We start from the raw sequence: 18149 nt of genomic DNA on the forward strand, positions 1-18149 counted from the left end.
TGAAGCACTCCTGAAAGGCAGTGAAGCTCAAATAAAAATAGGTAGAGGAAGCTGGTTGAAACTGATAGCTGTGAGATTTTTGGGGAAAATGTGAGTGTGTATTGAAAGGATAGGAAAACGAGAAATGTAGGTGCTCTATTTGTTGCAATAGTCAAGAAACTCAAATCCACCAAGGTAGATATTGAAGCTGCATGCGAGACTTTGGGCAAGACTCAGTATCAGGAGTGGGCATAAAATGATACCTAAATCCTTCTATTGTCCACCAGACTCATCTCCAGATGTAACAGAAAACTTTAGAGAAAACCTCAGTTCACTTGTATGTAAGTTCCCCAATCACTGGTGCAGACTTTAATCAACCAACAATTAATTTGGAAAGTAAAAGTTTTATTAGTGGTGGGTGTGATAAAGACATCTTGTGGGACATTACTAAATGCCTTTTCTGGAAACTACCACGAAAATCTAGTTAGGAACTCCACTCGTGACGAAAAAAAACCTCTTTGAGAATGTCCACACCAAAACTGGTATGAATGATCATGACACGATTGTGGCAACAGCGATTACCAAAGTAGAAAGGACAATTAAAACACACAGAAACACATGTACGAGGGTTGGAACTTTAATAGCGGCAACTATTTATTTACAGCTCGTACAAAATAGATGTGTGTTTCAAAGTTTTACTGACCTTCAAAGTAGTCACCAGTATTGTGTATAACTCGTTGCCAGCGATTTGGAACTCGTAGGATACTCTTAGCAGTGCCAGTTGTGTTGAAGGTTTGAGCGGCGCGGTCTATTGCCTGACGAATTTGTAGCAGTTCTGAAGCTAATGCCGTGAAGTGTTTCCTTCAGTTTATAAATCGAGTTGAACTCACGAGGGCTTAAGTCAGGGGAATGCAGTAGGTGGTATAGCACTTAGCAGCCCCATCAGTCAAACAAATCAGTAACATCTTGCACTGTACATGCTTGAGCATTGTCCTGCAAAATGACGGTCAGGTCCTGCAGAAAATGTCATCACTTCTGTGTCTAAGCTGGTCATAGATTGTGTTCCAAAATTAACAGCACAGAGACAGAAGTGATGACACTTTTTGCAGGACCTGACCATCATTTTGCAGAACAATGCTCAAGACCATACAGTTACTGATTTGTTTCACTGATGGAGCTGCTAAGTGCACTCCCCTGACTTCAGCCCTCGGGAGTTCAACTCGATTTATAAACTGAAGGAAACACTTCACGGCATTCACTTCAGAACTGCTACAATTGTCAGGCAATAGACTGTGCCGCTTGAACTGTCAACACAACTGGCACTGTTAAGAGTAACCTACGACTTCCACATCACTGGCAATGTGTTATACACAATGCTGGTGACTACTTTGAAGGTCAGTAAAACTTTGAAACCAATATCTATTTTGTATGAGCTGTAAATAAACAGTTGTCACTATTAAAGTTCCAACTCTCATATGTTTAGTAAACTACCTAAAAATTCAGCAGTGTCATATCTCAATGAGGAACTTCAAACTTTCAGCCCAGGGCAAGAACATGTAGAGGAACTATAGCTAAAGTTTAAAAGAATAGTTGACCATGCACTGGATATATAGGTACCCAGTAGACAGTTCATAATAGGGGAAAACCTTCATGGTATACAGCCACTGTAAAGAAACTTCTAAAGAAAAAACAGACTATTGCATAATAGATGTAAAACAATGCGTAGGACTATAGACAAATAGGTGCTGAATGCAACACATTTGCCTCTCAAGAGAGCAATGCATGATGCCTTCAATGACTACCATAGCAAAATTTTGTTAAATGATATTTCAGAAAACCCAAAGAAATTCTGTTCATATGTAAAGGCAGTTAGTGGCACCAAGTCAGTGTCTAGTCCCTAGTGAATGAGACAGGAGCTGAAATTGAGGGTAGCAAAGCAACCGCTGAAATTATTAACTCTTATTTTCAAATGTTCCTTTACAATGTAAAACCCAAGAGATTAGCTCCAATTTAACGCTCGTACCACTGAAGAGATGAGTGAAAGAGGTATTAGTGTCAGTGGCATTGAGAAACAGCTAAAACCGTTACAATTTAACAAAGCTACAGGGCCTAATGGTATCCTTATCAGTTACTATACTGAACCAGCCCCTCTCTAACTATAATCTATTGTAGATCCCTCAAACAAGAAATCGTGCCCAGTAGTTGGAGGAAAGCACAGGTCAAGCATGTGTACAAGAACGGTAATAGAAGTGATCCACAAAACCACCATCCAATACCCCTGACATGAATTTGTTGTACAATCTTAGAACATATTATCTTAAGGTATCTCCAACAGAATGACCCATTCCATGCCAACCAGCATATATACCGATAACATCCATCATACAAAATCCTACTCAAACTTTTCTCACATGCCAACTGAAAGCTTTTGATCAAGGAAGTCAGGCAGATGCAGTATTTATTTATTTCCAAAAAGCATTTGACTCTGTACCACACCTACATATATTGTTGGAAGTATGATCATAAGGGGTATCACAGGAAATTTGTTACTGGACTGAGAACTTTTTGGTAGGGAGGATGCAGCCTGTTATCTTGGATGGAGAGTCATTGTCAGATGTAGCAGTAACTTTGTGTGTGCCTCAAAAGAGAGTGTTGGGACACTTGCTGTTCATGTTGTAAGTATATTAATGACCATGAAGACAATATTATTAGTAACTTCAGACATTTTGCAGATGATGCAGTTATCTATAATGGAGTACTGTCTGAAAGAAGCTGCATAAATAGTCAGTCAGATCTTGATCAAAGTGGTGCAAAGATTGACAAGTTGCTTTAAATGTTCAGCCATTTAAATATGGTAAGGACAGAACCCAAAGGAATGAAATAAAATCTGTACCACGACTGGGACTTGAACCCATGTTTCCCGCTTACTAGACAGATGTGCCAGCCATTATGCCACTGTATCGTTAAGGGGCTAATACAGATGCATAGACTACCTAAGTCCAATGTCCACCCTAACACAAACTTCAATTCAAACCTTACTCAAGTGTGTGGGACCCATACAAAATAGGACAAACATGGGATAATCACATATACAAACAATTGAAGCACGAATGGTCACATGTTTGTTCGATCTGTAGGAGTATGTCACAGAGCTATTTAAGGAACTGAACTGGAAGGCTCCTGACGGTAGATGTAAACTATCCTGAGAAAGTCTATTAACAAAGTTCCACAAACCAGCTTTAAATGACTCTAGAAATATACTAAAACCCCTATGTATTGCACATATAGGGGGCATGAGGACATGACTAGAATAATTACAGCACACACAGAGGCCTTCAAACTATCATTCTTCCCACAATCCATGTGAATGGAATGGGAAGGAATACTAGAAACGGGTAAAATGGGGCATACCCTCTGACATGCAGCTCATTGTGGTTTGTAGAGTATAGATTTAGATATGTTCAAATGTGTGTGAAATCGTATGGGACTTAACTGCTAAGGTCATCAGTCCCTAAGCTTACACACTACATAACCTAAATTATCCTAAGAACAAACACATACACCCATGCCCGCCCGAGGGAGGACTCTAACCTCCGCCGGGACCAGCCACACAGTCCACGACTGCAGTGCCTTAGACCGCTCACCTAATCCCGCGCGGCATTTAGATATAGATGCAGAATTATATCACTCATACATAAAACCAGATTACAACACTAACTGCAGAGATTAGAATACCATGGGTACCTTGACACACACAGTAAGGTCATCCTGAGAGTGCTAACACTTTGGTCAGATTCAAATTCAGGAGCTACTATCTCCCATAAAAGCTCACAGATGTCTCGTTGCCTAATTTCTTCCACCTGCTTCGTGCCTTTGCGAGAGCATCCTCATGCTTTCCATAATTATTTAGTTGGTCAATCAGCACTTATGCAATGGATCTCCGAGTTTTCTACATTCTGCAATTTCCTGTTGAATGTGGTATGCAAATAACGTGCCGAACCAACCATCTGTCTACACAAATACACGGTGGCTGCCATACTGCAGCCAATAATTAACCATCCACTACCTAGCAGTAAAACAAGCTGCTGGGCACAACTCCACACCCTGTGTCAACTGTTATGACACACTACTATTTGTGAACATTTACTAACTCTGTTACAACTCATACCAGTAGGCTGCTCTGACTGAAAGCAAACCATTTACATCAACTGTGATCCCTATTCTAGCAACACTCTGCTGCCTTTATCTACATAATCCATTTGCTGTACATCATTGTTATGTTTCATTCCACTCAATTTCCATCTATTCTCTCCAACACTGGAATATGGAACTTTGAATCCAAGATATTGAAAATCTGCAGCCAAAAAGTGCTTATACAATTGCAGTCAGCTTTTATTCTCTCAAAGTTAACATTTTTCACATTTTTGTACTTTTTACATACCTGCTGTGGATACCTTTTGACCAATGGGTGGTGATGCTGCTGCTGCTGCTGCTGCTGCTGCTGAATGGGTGTCACTTGCGTGTTGAGCCATGGAGCTACCGGATGCTGCTGCTGTTGTTGAAGCAGTTGTTGCTGCGGCTGCTGCTGCGGCTGCTGCTGCTGCTGCTGTTGTTGATGTTGTTGAAGCAACTGTTGCTGATGTTGCTGCTGCTGTAGTTGAGGCACCTGTTGCTGTGGTTGCTGCTGCTGTAGCTGTGGAGGATGTGTCATTTGTGGTGGTCCCTGTGAGGCTGGCAAATAAGGGCCCTGATCTTGACTCCTTGGAATAGATGGTGGGAACTGTGTTAATGTTGGTGCAGATGCTCCAGGTTTATAAGGTACTGGTTGTGGCTGTGGCTGCTGCTGCTGCTGCTGGTGGTGGTGCTGTTGTTGTGTGCCCATCTGAGTCACAATGTTCTGTCCTGGGTAGCTTGGTGAAGCAGGACCAGTGATTCCAGACTGATAAGAGGCACCAGCTGGCTGCTGTGGAGGGAACTGACCTGGAATGTGCTGCTGCTGCTGCTGCTGTTGCTGCATCTGCCTGGCAGATGAGTTTACATGTGAATCTGAACTCTGCGGATACGGCTGACTCGAAGCATATGAGAACTGATTCGCGGGTGGATTGTTCCTGGCCTGTCCGTAAGTATTTGGGGTATACGGTTGCTGAGTGGGAGCACCAGTTGAGAGCTGATTTGGAGGCTGTGGAAACTGATTTGTCGGCTGCAACTGCGTACCACTCTTGGGAGGCTCAGAAGTGAAAGCTTGTCCCACAGGTTGATTAAGTGGTGGACGCATTATCTGACTTGGACCCTGGGCTCGAGGCTGAACAAAAGTTTGTTCCGGCAAGTTCACCAGTCGTCGGTTTGTCGTAGAAGAGGAAAACTGATTCTGTCCTTGCAAACGATTCACTGGTGTTTGTGTTAAGTTTGTCCTCGCTAGCTGCGGTGCCTGCTGTACCTGTGGATTCACTCCCTGGTTTTCGTAGACACTCACGCTCTGTTGATACTGGCTGCCTGCAGGGGTCTGTGACTGAAGCCCTTGGGGCTGAGGTCTATCGACTGGCTTCCTCTGATTTAAAAGTTGCTGAGAGGGAGAACTTTGATCCATGTGCTGCTGACCAGTCACCTGTGGCTTAAAAATTGGATTCACAGTCTGGAAAGCAGCCTGGACTGGTGACGCCTGTTGAACATTAGACATTCCTTGAATCTTCTGAGGACTGACACCACCGTACAAAGCGGGGGGGCCTTGTAACTGATGCTGACCAGGCTGCACGAACTGAGCTGAAACCTGGTGGTCCCCTTGCATTCTCTGGCCTTGTTGCTGAGGGTAAGAAGGCACCTGTCCACTGCTTTGCTGCTGTGTTACAGCAGGTGGTGCATAAGACATCTGTCTCTGCAGTTCTTGATTTTTTGGTGACTGGTCGAGATGCTCCGAGCCATCCTGCACATCACTCCTCGCAACAGTTCCTTCCATATTAGTTCGCACAATCCTCGAAGTGGGAGGAATCCCCACATTTGGGCCATTTATATGTGGAGATGAGAAGCCCATCTGCTGAACAGCTGGACTGTACCTGTAAATAAAACGTGTGGAATTATACGTAAAACAAACAGCACATCTGCTTTCACAATGCCTTAACAGAAGAGAGATTACTATAGTGTGCCCTAGAGTTTCAAAGCAGTTATTAGGGCCACCATTTGAAGTGGGAGCAAGAACATGCTTCCCAAAAATGTATCATTGCTACACAGATTCATGCAGTTGGTACAGGACTACAGAAAATTAGTAGCATTGGAAACTGCTTTATTAAAACTTTTACAGGGTGTATACATGGACAAGAAAAAAGAAAAATTCCAGGGCGCTTGGTTAAAAACGAACTTTTCCCCACGTGAAAATACTCTTCTTCCGAGGTGAAAATACACTTTTTCCACGATATGCAACAGTGTAGTTTCCCTCGGAGCAGTAAGAACAACAATCCTTTGAATGGTAAAGGTTTTATACATCAGCATAGAACTTCCCAGCACTTTAGAAAACGAAACTTGGTGAAAAGACACATTTTGGAAAGATCTTTGATGTGCAGCAACACATACGCTGCATATTTTCATATTACAATCCACTGCATATTTTCATATTACAGAAGTACAAATCTGAATTCCATCAAACACAGCATGTTAATTTCGAAAGAATTGAAATAGAGATTGCAATGCACTTTTGCAAGCCAATCATAGCTCATCTCATGTGATCTTGCCAGCCAATGACAGCAGATAGAGCATGACATATGATGTAGTGACCCAGCAGCAACATCACTGTTAAGTAGCGTGAACACACAAAAAGGAAAAGTTAATGGCTTAAATTAATGTATGTAGTGTAGCAACATGAAAACCTAAGCTTTCACGAATAATACTGATCTTGAGGATTAGTAAACTACAAGAAATGTTAAGCTTTCACATATAACACTAGTCTTTTTAGCGAGAGTTATACTTTAAGATACAACACACAAATGTGCCAGTAAAATTTCAAACAATGACATTAATGTCTGGTCTTCTGAACTCGAAATTATTCCAAGTAGTTTGGTACTCAAATTGTTAAGTTTTAAATGAGAGCCAAATCCTCTGTGATTTTAAAAAATTCATTGCTCATTCTCACAAATAACATAATTCATCTTGCATAAAAGGTAATTTCCTTTGAAAATAACGCTTCTCAAAGAACCATTAGCAATATTCTCCTGCGACCTCTTCGAAAAGGGTTGTTTCAGCAGCTGCCCGAGAGCACCAGAAAACAGACGTAACTGCACGTGGGCAGCTACGGTGATATAGGTAGCCCTTACGTTTATTCACATATGGCAGTGAGTCCTTACACATCATCATAAAGGAAATAGGACATCAGAGAATACTTCAAGAATATAGGAATTTTGTAAACCACACTAAAATGCATAATTCAGCTTAAAGGACACATTCTTATGTTCAGATTTACAATGAAGTAGGCCACAACCTGACACTGAGCTTTTTATTGTGCTTTTCGGGATGCAAATTTTCTTGGAGTACCAGTACTGTGTTGTCTCATGTTTGATTCTTTATTATCACAAAATGTCATACGTGCCAGAAGATGAAAATGTGCGCTTTAAATTCAGTGAACACTTGAAACTAGCCAATAGAGTGGAATGAAACATTTTGTTTCTTATAAATTGACTGCATGTGTGGCAAAGATTAATAAAACCCACAATTATGTACAAAATCGACAAAAATAACTTCGTTGTTGTGCAAGGCGATTAATGCTTGACTGCCAAAAACATAGAAATAAAATAAAATCATAAAATTGAAACTAGTGACACATTTTAGCCTTCTGTAATTATGTGACTATATTTTAATTCCCTTGATAGCTTCCAGCCATAGAAATCCATTTTGCTTTCATTTGTCGTATGAAATGTAAATGAAGAGAAAGCATCAAAATCACTAAATGTAAACACTGGTCACTATCCCCCTCCCCAATACAACCCAGACTGCTCTGTACATGCGCGAATCTGGCAGCTTAGGCGCACCAGAAAAATTTTTCTGCGTCCCATAACTTCCCCGTGTCATGCTGCAGCCACTCTTCAAGTAGCCAGAAGCAGAAGGTACTGCTCATACATAACTCAACTGTACATGCGCATGAGCCCGCTGGCTCAAACCGAACTTAATGTAAACAGTTATGATGTCAGGCTCATTGGAAGTATTTTGCTGTTATCAAGTATTCCACTGTCTTCATCCCAAGGCCTTTGACACATTTTGCTTTTGACAGGCACTTGTGTGTGCACTGTGTTTTGTTGTTGTAAATGGCGCATTACCTTTTGCAACTTAAGTTTTATTATTGTACATTTTATTTTGGTTTTATTCTCTCGTTTACATTTTATTGCTGCAGTACTATTCCACAGTAGTGGGTACAGTAAAATTCTTTGTTAGACTATCAGTTCTTACCAGTCAAAATTACAAAAATTTAACTCAAGATTAAAACAATGAAAAATTCCTGGATTTTTCGCAATTTTTTCCTGGACAAAAAAAATTGTCTACTGTTTAAGTGGTCAAATTGTGTTGCAACACAAGTAACATTACCTTTGTAGAATATGAATGGCTTAATATTCTTCAGGGCTTATCCATTCTGCAAATGTTACATCTTGGTAGCTAATAAGCAGAGCCATCCCTTTTCTCTCAAATATTATTTTAATAAGCAATAAAGGAAACCCACCATCGAATATATGTCATATGAGAGGACAGAATGATGTTTTACTAAACATATGATATCTTTAGCAGTAAACAAGCACATAAAAAAAGGACATGCAAACTTTTTAAGCAGCCAGGCTTGGACAACACACACATGAGAGAGAGAGAGAGAGAGAGAGAGAGAGAGAGAGAGAGAGAGAGAGAGAGAGAGGGGGGGGGGGCAGGGGGGGGGGGGCCTAGAGTTCACACACCACTAAAGGGCACTGGACAAAAGACTAAGGGATCTTGCTCCTATTTTGATATTGTACGCTCTCTTAAATGTGCTAGTGAATCCAACAGAGCTTTACAATTGCTAAGTACACTGAAGTAACACAGAAATTGGTATAGACAAGCATATTCAAAAACAGAGATATGCAAACAGGTAGAATACAGTGCTGTGGTCAGCAACACCTATAAGACAACAAGTGTCTGTCGCAGTTGTTGGATCAGTTACCGCTGCTACAACGGCAGGTTATCAAGATTTGAGCGAGTTTGAATGTGGTGTTATAGTCAGCGCATGAGCAATGGGACACAGCATCACCAAGGTAGTGATGAAGTGAGAATTTTCCCATATGGCTATTTCACGAGTGTACCGTGAATATCAGGCATCTGGGAAAACAGCAAATCTCCAACATCGTTGCAGCCGGGAAATGATCCTGCAAGAATGGGACCAACGACGACTGAAGAGAATTGTTCAACATGACAGGAGTGCAACCCATCGGCAAATTGCTGCAGATTTCAATGCTGGGTTATCGGCAAGTGTCAGCGTATGAACCATTCAATAAAACATCATCAATATGGGCTTTTGGAGCTGGTGGCCCACTCGCGTACCCTTGATGACTGCACAACACACAGCTTTATGCCTTGTCTCTCAAAGCTTTACAACTTGTCTGGGCCCATCAACACTGACACTGGACTGTTGATGACTGGAAACATGTTGCCTGGTTGGAGAAGTCTCATTTCAAATTGTATCAAGCCGATGGATGTGTATGGGTATGGAGACAACCTCATGAAGCCATGAACCATGCTTGTCAGCAGGGCACTGTGCAAGCTAGTGGATGCTCTGTAACGGTGTGGGGCGTGTGCAATTGGAGTGATATGGGACCCCTGATGTGTCTAGCTATGCCTCTGATAGGTAACACTTATGTAAGCATCCTGTCTGATCACCTGCATCCATTCATGTCCATTGGGCATTCCGACAGAATTGGGCATTTCCAGTACAGAGTGGCTCCAGGGGCACACTTCTGAATTTACACACTTCCGCTGGTCACCAATCTCCCCAGACATGAACATTATTGAGCATATCTGGGATGCCTTGCAACAAGGTGTTCAGAAGAGATCTCCACCCCCTTGTACTCTTACAAAATTATGGCCAGCTCTGCAGGATTTATTGTTTCAGTTACCTCCAGCACTACTTCAGACATCACTAGAGTCCATGCCATGGCGTGCTGTGGCACTTCTGCAAGCTTGCAGCAGCACTACACGATATTAGGCAATTGTACCAGTTTCTTTGGCTCTTCGGTGTATATTTATATGGGAACTGGATACATGTCCTAATCTCCTTCTCCCTCCTTTCTGTCCAAGAAAATGAAACTGTACATTTTTGCAGCACAGCATAGCGCAGAATTATCTTTCTCAGAATCAGTTAAAAAATATATGCAGCCTAGGTCTGTCTGAATGTTTATTAGAGTGTCGCGTAAAAATTTGAAGTAAATCAGTCAACAACTTTGAGATTTTTGGTAACAATGTTAAAAAACAACTTGCACTATAGTAGCATATCTTATTGTGAAAATTAGGATAACTGGATTAAGTACATCTTGGAAAGTAATGAAGTAATGACTATGTGCAACAATAGAAATAGTTTGCTTATTGCTTATAACAAACCTCTGTTCTGGCTGCACTTGCTGGCCAGATGAAGCACCTGCTGAGAGATGTGGATGGCTGCTACCGTGTGGTGCTATTCTCAGTGGTGATCCCGATCCAGTCTGCAAAGGGGTGTACGGGTTAGAAGGCAATACAGGCACTCTTCCAGGTTGCCGCCCAGTGTTATCGAGGGACGCGAGGTTTGGAGTAGAAGACGATAGGGTAGATGCACTTGACGGTGCCGGCGAAGGATCCCTTGACGATTGTGAAGACAGACTACCTACAACAAAACAGTACAAATATAACAATTTTCTGTTAATCTAAAATCAAAGTGCACTATCTGAGCAGCGAGGTTAGACAAAGAATATTCTTATGCTCTTTCCCCGGTATCAAATACAAAATTATGAAACAGTGCTTGGTTTTCACATTTCCACTGACCATCTTTAACAGATCCCAAAGAATCTCCTCATTGCACTTCTTTAAAAAATGTTAAGATGCTTTCTATCCAACTCTACAGAAGCTGTAGATCAGAACTGAGTACTGCAAGTGGTTATGTAGATATTAATTTTCCCCCTTTTGTCAAGACTTTCGATCTTAGTGAGTTATAGAGTGTACCTGTACCATCTCCTTGCAGCTGACATCCAACTGCATGCCTGTGGGAGATACTGTGCTTCAGAATACTTGTATCTGAATTTCAGCATTGTCTTGCTCCATCCTTGATGGTGGCATGTTTTATGTCATATTTTCACCAGTTCTACATCTAGACATGTATTCTGCAAAACACTGATGTGCATAGCAAAGGGTACTTAGTATTATATCACACTTTAGGGTTTCTTCCATGCTTCAATGGCTCTTTGTGCACTGTAGTTACTCTATCTAGTCTTGCCATCCATATGGTGGCAATACAAAAGTGGCTGAAGTATATCTTCATATGCCTCACTTAATATTGGTTCTCTAAACTTTGTAAATAGGTTTTTGCAAAATAATTGTCACTTATCTTTAAGCATCAGCCAATTCAGGTTTCTCAACATTTCCATAACACTCTCCTGTGGGCCAAACTGACTGTCACCATTTGTGTGCCTGTTAGTCCTATTCGGAATGGGTCCCCCACATCTGACCAATACTTTAACATTGGACGCATGCATTTTGTAAGCAGTTTCCTTTGTAGACTAATTACATTTCCCCCAAATACTGCCAACAAATCATCTGCACCCATTTTGCCTACAACTAAGCATATGCGGTCATCCCATTTTGTATCCCTACAAACCATTCTATTCGAGTTGACCAGTTCCAAGCGTGACACAGTGAAACTTGTAGCCATATGATACAATTTTATTGCATTTTGTGAAGCTCATAATTTTAAATTGCATACATTTAAAGCAACTTACCAATCTTAATACCACTTTGAAATCTTAAAGATATTTGTGAATATTTTCTTTAGTACAGATAACTGCATTAACTGCAAAAAGTCTGTGGTTAGTAGTAATATTATCTACCACAAAACAAACAGCACCCAGTGCCCTCTGGGCATAAATACTGGACAAGATCGTCCAACATGGCAGTCTCAGGTAGCACCTGAAGAAGGCAACAAGTTACGTGGCCAAAATATTGTGCCAGAGCGACACAAACATCCGGCAGTAGACCCGTTTATTCCACATGTCAAGATCTCGCCGGGAAAGCCTGAGGAGTTACAAACAGAAAGCAGCTCAACACACTTCCCTCTGGCACACCTGAAGCTACTTCTACTTCTTTTGATGACTCTACATCTGTGATTACGTGCTGTCTTCCCTACCACAAAATCCTCAAGGCTCTGTAAGATCCTCTTTATACAGGACGGTTGTGGGACTTAGGATATTCAATATAAAATGTCAAATCAAAATGATCTTCAGGTGTCTATATTTCCAATTTTATTTTGTGTAACCTATTTTAGCATTTCACTGTGCCATCTTCAGGCCCTGTGTATGAAAAATTGGGCCTCAGGCATGATCAAAATACGGGCCAGCATTCAGTAACGGGTATCCGTAGACATCTTTTTAACAACACAATCTCATCATCCGTCAACTGCACACTGGAATCAATAAAGTGAACACATTGTTAAAAAGACCTCTAAAGATATCACTTACTGAATGCTGACCCTTACTGCAATTGCACATGATTTTCCTACAAATCAGTTGAGGGGTCATAAGCTGATGCAGTGCAACAATAAAGTTGGTCACAAAAATAAAGTAAAAGTGGAAATATAGAGTGCTGAATGCATCTTTCATTTGACATTTTATAAAATCCTCAATCTCATCACAAATTTTGTTTCATACCCTAAATTAATTTATTTATTTATTTTTTTTTGTGTTTTTAGGGCGCACAACTACAATGGTCATTAGCGCCCAGACTAAGTTAGGAATGCACCGCGAGGCACAAGGTTAAAACAGCAACTAAAAGGGACAACACTATAAAAGACATTAGCAGGTATACGATTTTTAAAAAAAAAAAAAAAAAAAAAAAAAAAAAAAAAAAAAAAAAAAAATCATAATCAAATGTCCTTAGACACGGTTGTCAAGTGGATAAAACGAAGAACGCGAGCAGCTGCTCCTGGGTCATCTGCTAAAATGGCATCCAGAGTACACAGCAGGCCAAGATCAAAGCGCAGTGTATTAAAATTCGGACAGGATGTTAAAATGTGGCGTACCGACAGTAATTGCCCACATCGGCTGAACGGCGCCGGTGCAGCCGTCAGCAGATGGCGATGGCTGAACCGGCAGTGTCCAATTCGTAACCTGGCCAAAACGACCTCCTCCTGCCGAGAAGGGTGCGAAGAGGTCGTCCAAGCCATGGGGAGAGGTTTCAAGGCCCGAAGCTTGTTTCCAGTAAGTGTAGACCAATCGCCATGCCACAGTGATAAAATGCGCTGACAAATGACCCTGCTACAATCTGGAGAAGGGACACAACAAGAAGCTGTCCGAGGCTGGAGGACCGCAGCCTTGGCCGCGGCATCTGCAGCTTTGTTCCCAGGGATACCGACATGGCCAGGAACCCACATAAAGGTAACCGGAGAACTGTCGTCCGCCAGCTGCTGAAGAGAGCGTTGGATCCGGTGCACGAAAGGGTGAACCGGATACGGATCACTGAGGCTCTGGATGGCACTCAGGGAATCGGAGCAGATGACATAAGCAGAATGTCAGTGGCGGCAGATGTAAAGAACAGCCTGGTAGAGGGCAAATAGCTCAGCTGTGAAGACCGAACAATGGCCATGGAGCCAGTATTTGAAACTGTGTGCCCCAACAATAAAAGAACACTCGACACTGTCATTGGTCTTAGAGCCATCTGTATAAATGAAGAACATATTAATGAACTTCGAACGAAGTTCGACAAAACAGGAGTGGTATACCGAAGCTGGGGTAACCTCCTTTGGGAGCGAGCTGAGGTCAAGGTGAACGCGAACCTGAGCCTGGAGCCAAGGTGTGTTTGGCTCTCGCCCACTGAAAGGTTGCAGTGAGTGAAAAATCAAGGTGCTGAAGAAGGTGCCGAAAGTGAACTCCAGGGGGTAGCAGGGCAGAGACATACAACACGTATTGACGGTCGAGAGAGTCATCAAAAAAGGAACGATAAGACGGGTGGTCAGGCATTGACAATAGCTGACAGGCATACCGCCAAAGCAGTACATCGCGCCGGTACGTTAGTGGCAATTCAGTGGCTTCAGCATGAAGAAGACTCAATGGGACGAGTATAGAACACTCCGATCGGAAGACGTAAACCCCGATGTTGTATAGAGTTGAGGCGGCGCAAGATGGACGGCCGTGCAGAGGAGTATACGAAGCTCCCATAATCCAGCTTTGAGCGGACGATCGACCGATACAGGCGAAGTAGGACGGTTCGATCCGCTCCCCACGACATACCGCTGAGAACACGGAGGACATTTAGAGAACGGGTACAACGGGCAGCCAAATATGACACACGTGGAGACCAGCTAAGTTTCCTGTCAAATGTAAGACCTAAAAATTTTGTTGTCTCCACGAATGGGAGAGCAACGGGACCGAGTCGTAAGGACGGTGGGAGAAACTCTTTGTAGCGCCAGAAGTTAATATAGACCGTCTACTCGGCAGAAAAACGGAAGCCATTGGCAACACTCCAGGAGTAAAGACGGTCAAGACAACACTGAAGACAGTGCTCCAGGAAACATGTACACTGTGCGCTAAAATAGATGGTGAAATCGTCCACGAAAAGGGAGCCCGATACATCAGCTGGGAGGCAATCCATTATTGGATTGATCGCTATGGCGAAGAGAGCGACTCTCAAAACTGAGCCCTGTGGCATCCCACTCTCCTGGCGAAAGGCACTGGACAGGACAGAACCCACACATACCCTGAACTGTTGCTCCATTAAAAAAGGCACGAATAAAAAGAGGGAGGCGACCGCGAAGACCCCATGTATGCATGGTGCGGAGAATGCCCGCCCTTCAACAGGTGTCGTAAACCTTCTCCAAATCAAAGAACACAGCCACGGTCGTGTGCTTCCGCAAGATGTTATTCATAATGAAGGTCGACAAGGTAACCAGTTGGGCAACAGCAGAGCAGCGCCTACGAAATCCACATTGTACATTGGTAAATAGGCATCGAGATTCGAGCAGCCAAACCAAACGAGAGTTAACCATTCACTCCATCACCTTACAGACACAGCTAGTAAGGGAGATGGGTCGATAACTGGAAGGCAAATGGTTGTCCTTCCCCGGCTTAGGAACCGGGACAACAATAGACTCGTGCCAGCATGTGGGAACATGACCCTCAATCCAGATGCGATTATAAGTACGAAGAAGAAAACTTTTACCCGCAGGTTCTTCAGCATCTGAATATGAATAGAATCAGGCCCCAAAGCAGAGGAATGTAACCGGGCAAGTGCATTTTCGAGGTCCCACATGGTGAATGGGGCATTATAACTTTCACGATTCGAGGAGCGGAAGTTAGGTGGCCTTGCCTCCTCTGCCTGTTTTCAGGGGAGGAAGGCAGGGTGGTAATGAGCAGAGCTCGAAACCTCTGCAAAAAAAGCGGCCGAAGGCATTGGAGACATCCTCAGGGGCCACAAGGACGTCATTCACGACCGTCAAGCCAGAAACTGGTGAGTGGACCTTAGTCCCAGATAGCCGGCGCAGGCTACCCCAGACAACAGAAGGAGTAAAACTGTTGAAGGTGCTTGTGAAAGCAGCCCAGCTGGCTTTCGTTTTCTTTAATAATACGACGACACTGAGCACGTAATCGTTTATAATTGATACAATTTGCCATTGTAGGGTGGTATTTAAAGGTGCGTAAAGCACGTCGACGAGCACGTAAAGTGTCTCTACATGCTGTGGTCCAACAGGGGACCGGTACGCGACGTGGAGAAGAAGTAGATGGAATATTCAGCAGCAGTGAGAATGACTTCCGTGAGGTGTACGACCTGGCTATCGCAGCTTGCGAAGGTTTGATCCTGAAAGGTCGCCCTGGAAGAGAAGAGCCCCCGGTCTGCTTTGGAGATGTTCCAACTAGTTGAGCACGGAGAGGGGGTATGACGCAGGAGATGGATAACGCAAGGGAAGTGGTCGCTCGAATACGTATCCGAAAGTGCGTACCACTCAAACCGGCGTGCAAGTTGGGTAGTACATATAGAGAGGTCTAAATGGGAAAAGGTGTGAGTTGTGTCCGAAAGAAAAGTAGGGTCACCAGTATTGAGGCAGACAAGATTGAGGTGGTTGAAAAGGTCTGCTAACAGGGAGCCTCTCAGGCAGGATGCTGGAGAGCCCCAAAGGGGATGGTGGGCATTGAAGTCTCCAGTTAACAAAAATGGTGCAGGTAGCTGAGCAATAATTTGCATCATGTCTGCCCTGGTAACGGCAGACGACGATGGAGTGTAAACGGTACAAATGTAAAATGTAAAAGTGGGGATAGTAATTCGGACGGCAACTGCCTGCAGACCGGTGTGTAATGTGATGGGATCGTAGTAAATATCATCCCGGACCAGCAACATAACCCCTCCATGAGCCGGAATACCTGCTACAGGGGGTAGGTCAAAACGCACAGAGGTGTAGTGTGCCAAGGCAATTTGATCGCATGGGCGTAGCTTCGTTTCCTGGAGAGCTATGACAAGCGGACAGTGCAAGCGTAGCAGCAACTTTAAGTCCTCTCGCTTGGAGCGAATGTCGCGAATATTCCAATGAAGAAGTGCCATCGTAAGAAGAAAAAGAAAAAGGAGAAGCAAGAAGGGGTCACCTCGAAGGCCGCTGAGGGCCTGGCTTCGAGCGAGCACTGCCGCCACTATCAATAGGTGGAGAGTCACCCTCCATTGGTTCAATAGGTTCATTGGCCATCTTGTTAAGATGGCCGGGAGGGGGAGCTTCCTCCGCCGATGAACGGCCAGATGTTCGACTACCAGTGGTGCGGCCCAGGCGAAACGGATGACAGCCTGGGGCGCAACCGCTGGGTGCCGCAGGAGAAGAAACGCGCTGTGGCGGAGAAGGATAACTTTGCTTCCTATGAGCCTTCTTGGAAGGTCGTATAGTGGAAGTACTGGTCGATGGCTGGGAGTTCGAGGTACGTAGGAAGTCTGCATGGGATGGTTCCTTCTTGAAGGCCTGTGCATCTGACTTCTGGGTCTTAGTCTCGGCAAGAAGCTGATGAAGGTGCTTGTGTCTTAGGGGTGACGGGAGGAAGAGGAGACGCTGACCGGGCGATCTTAGCACTGGCCGAACGGACAACCGTAGTGCTGCAGGTCAGATCGCATGTCTGTGGCGCCACCTCCCTGGTAGTCCGAGGATAGGTGAGGACAGTACTGTATTTCCCTGCTGGGAGGAATCTCTGCATCAGTCAATCCGTCGAGTGATCTAGTATATACCACACCACGCGACGAATTCAAAGTGCGGTGAGCCTCCACCCGGACAGGGAATGTGTACGGGAGTGTGGCCCGAAGCAGTTTTTGTGCCTGAAAGGTGCTCTCAGTTTCTAACAACAAGGTACTGTTACGCGTCCTGGTACAAGACTTGACAGATCTGGCTATGGCGTCTACGCCCTTCTGGATAACGAAAGGGTTGACAGATGAAAAATCCTTTCCGTCCTCAGATCGAGAAACTATGAGGAACTTTGTGGCAGGCGGTAGTACTTTTGTCACTGGTAGCTGGTCAATTTTCCGTTTTTGTGCAGAAGTCGAGAGAGAAGAAGAAGAGAAAGCCATTGCGGATGAATTCCCCATGATTGCCAGTGTCTCCGATGGCGCGCTCCTTCCTTGTGGGGACCCTCTTAGAGGGCACTCTTGCCTTAGGTGAATGTTTACACCTCAGGTCACACCTCCCGAGAAACGGACGGAGGGACCAATCAGCATGGTCGGAAGGTGTCAGCTCAGGCAATCACCCCTCCCTGGGCCTTGCCTTTACTGGCCTTTACCAGGGGGTACATGCGTGCCTTACTTGTCTACCCAGGGCGGGGAATTACGCGTTACCCCGTCACCGGCTTCGCGTGCGAACGCGTGGGTCGGCCTTCAGGCACGCACAGGGAGGAAAGAAGAAGAGGCAAAAAAAAGGGAGGGAGGGAGAAAAAGGTCAGACTGTCTCAAACGCCGAGGCGGAGACCAGAGAGTGGAGA

General features: G+C 44.0%; 1 protein-coding gene across 2 annotated transcripts in view; it reads right to left on the reverse strand.

Annotated features, from left to right (window-relative positions):
• The window catches only part of LOC124711222 (protein transport protein Sec24A), a 144627-nt gene that overhangs the window by 97310 nt on the left and 29168 nt on the right, over positions 1 to 18149 (reverse strand). For both annotated transcript variants that reach the window (XM_047241181.1, XM_047241182.1), the window contains exons 4-5: positions 10573 to 10831; positions 4421 to 6029 (exon numbers count right to left, since the gene is read on the reverse strand). In XM_047241181.1, coding sequence (XP_047097137.1) covers positions 4421 to 6029; positions 10573 to 10831 — 1868 coding nt within the window. The remainder of the gene's footprint in view (positions 1 to 4420; positions 6030 to 10572; positions 10832 to 18149) is intronic.

The sequence above is a fragment of the Schistocerca piceifrons genome, chromosome 8 (assembly GCF_021461385.2).
Source record: "Schistocerca piceifrons isolate TAMUIC-IGC-003096 chromosome 8, iqSchPice1.1, whole genome shotgun sequence".
NCBI lineage: Eukaryota > Metazoa > Arthropoda > Insecta > Orthoptera > Acrididae > Schistocerca > Schistocerca piceifrons.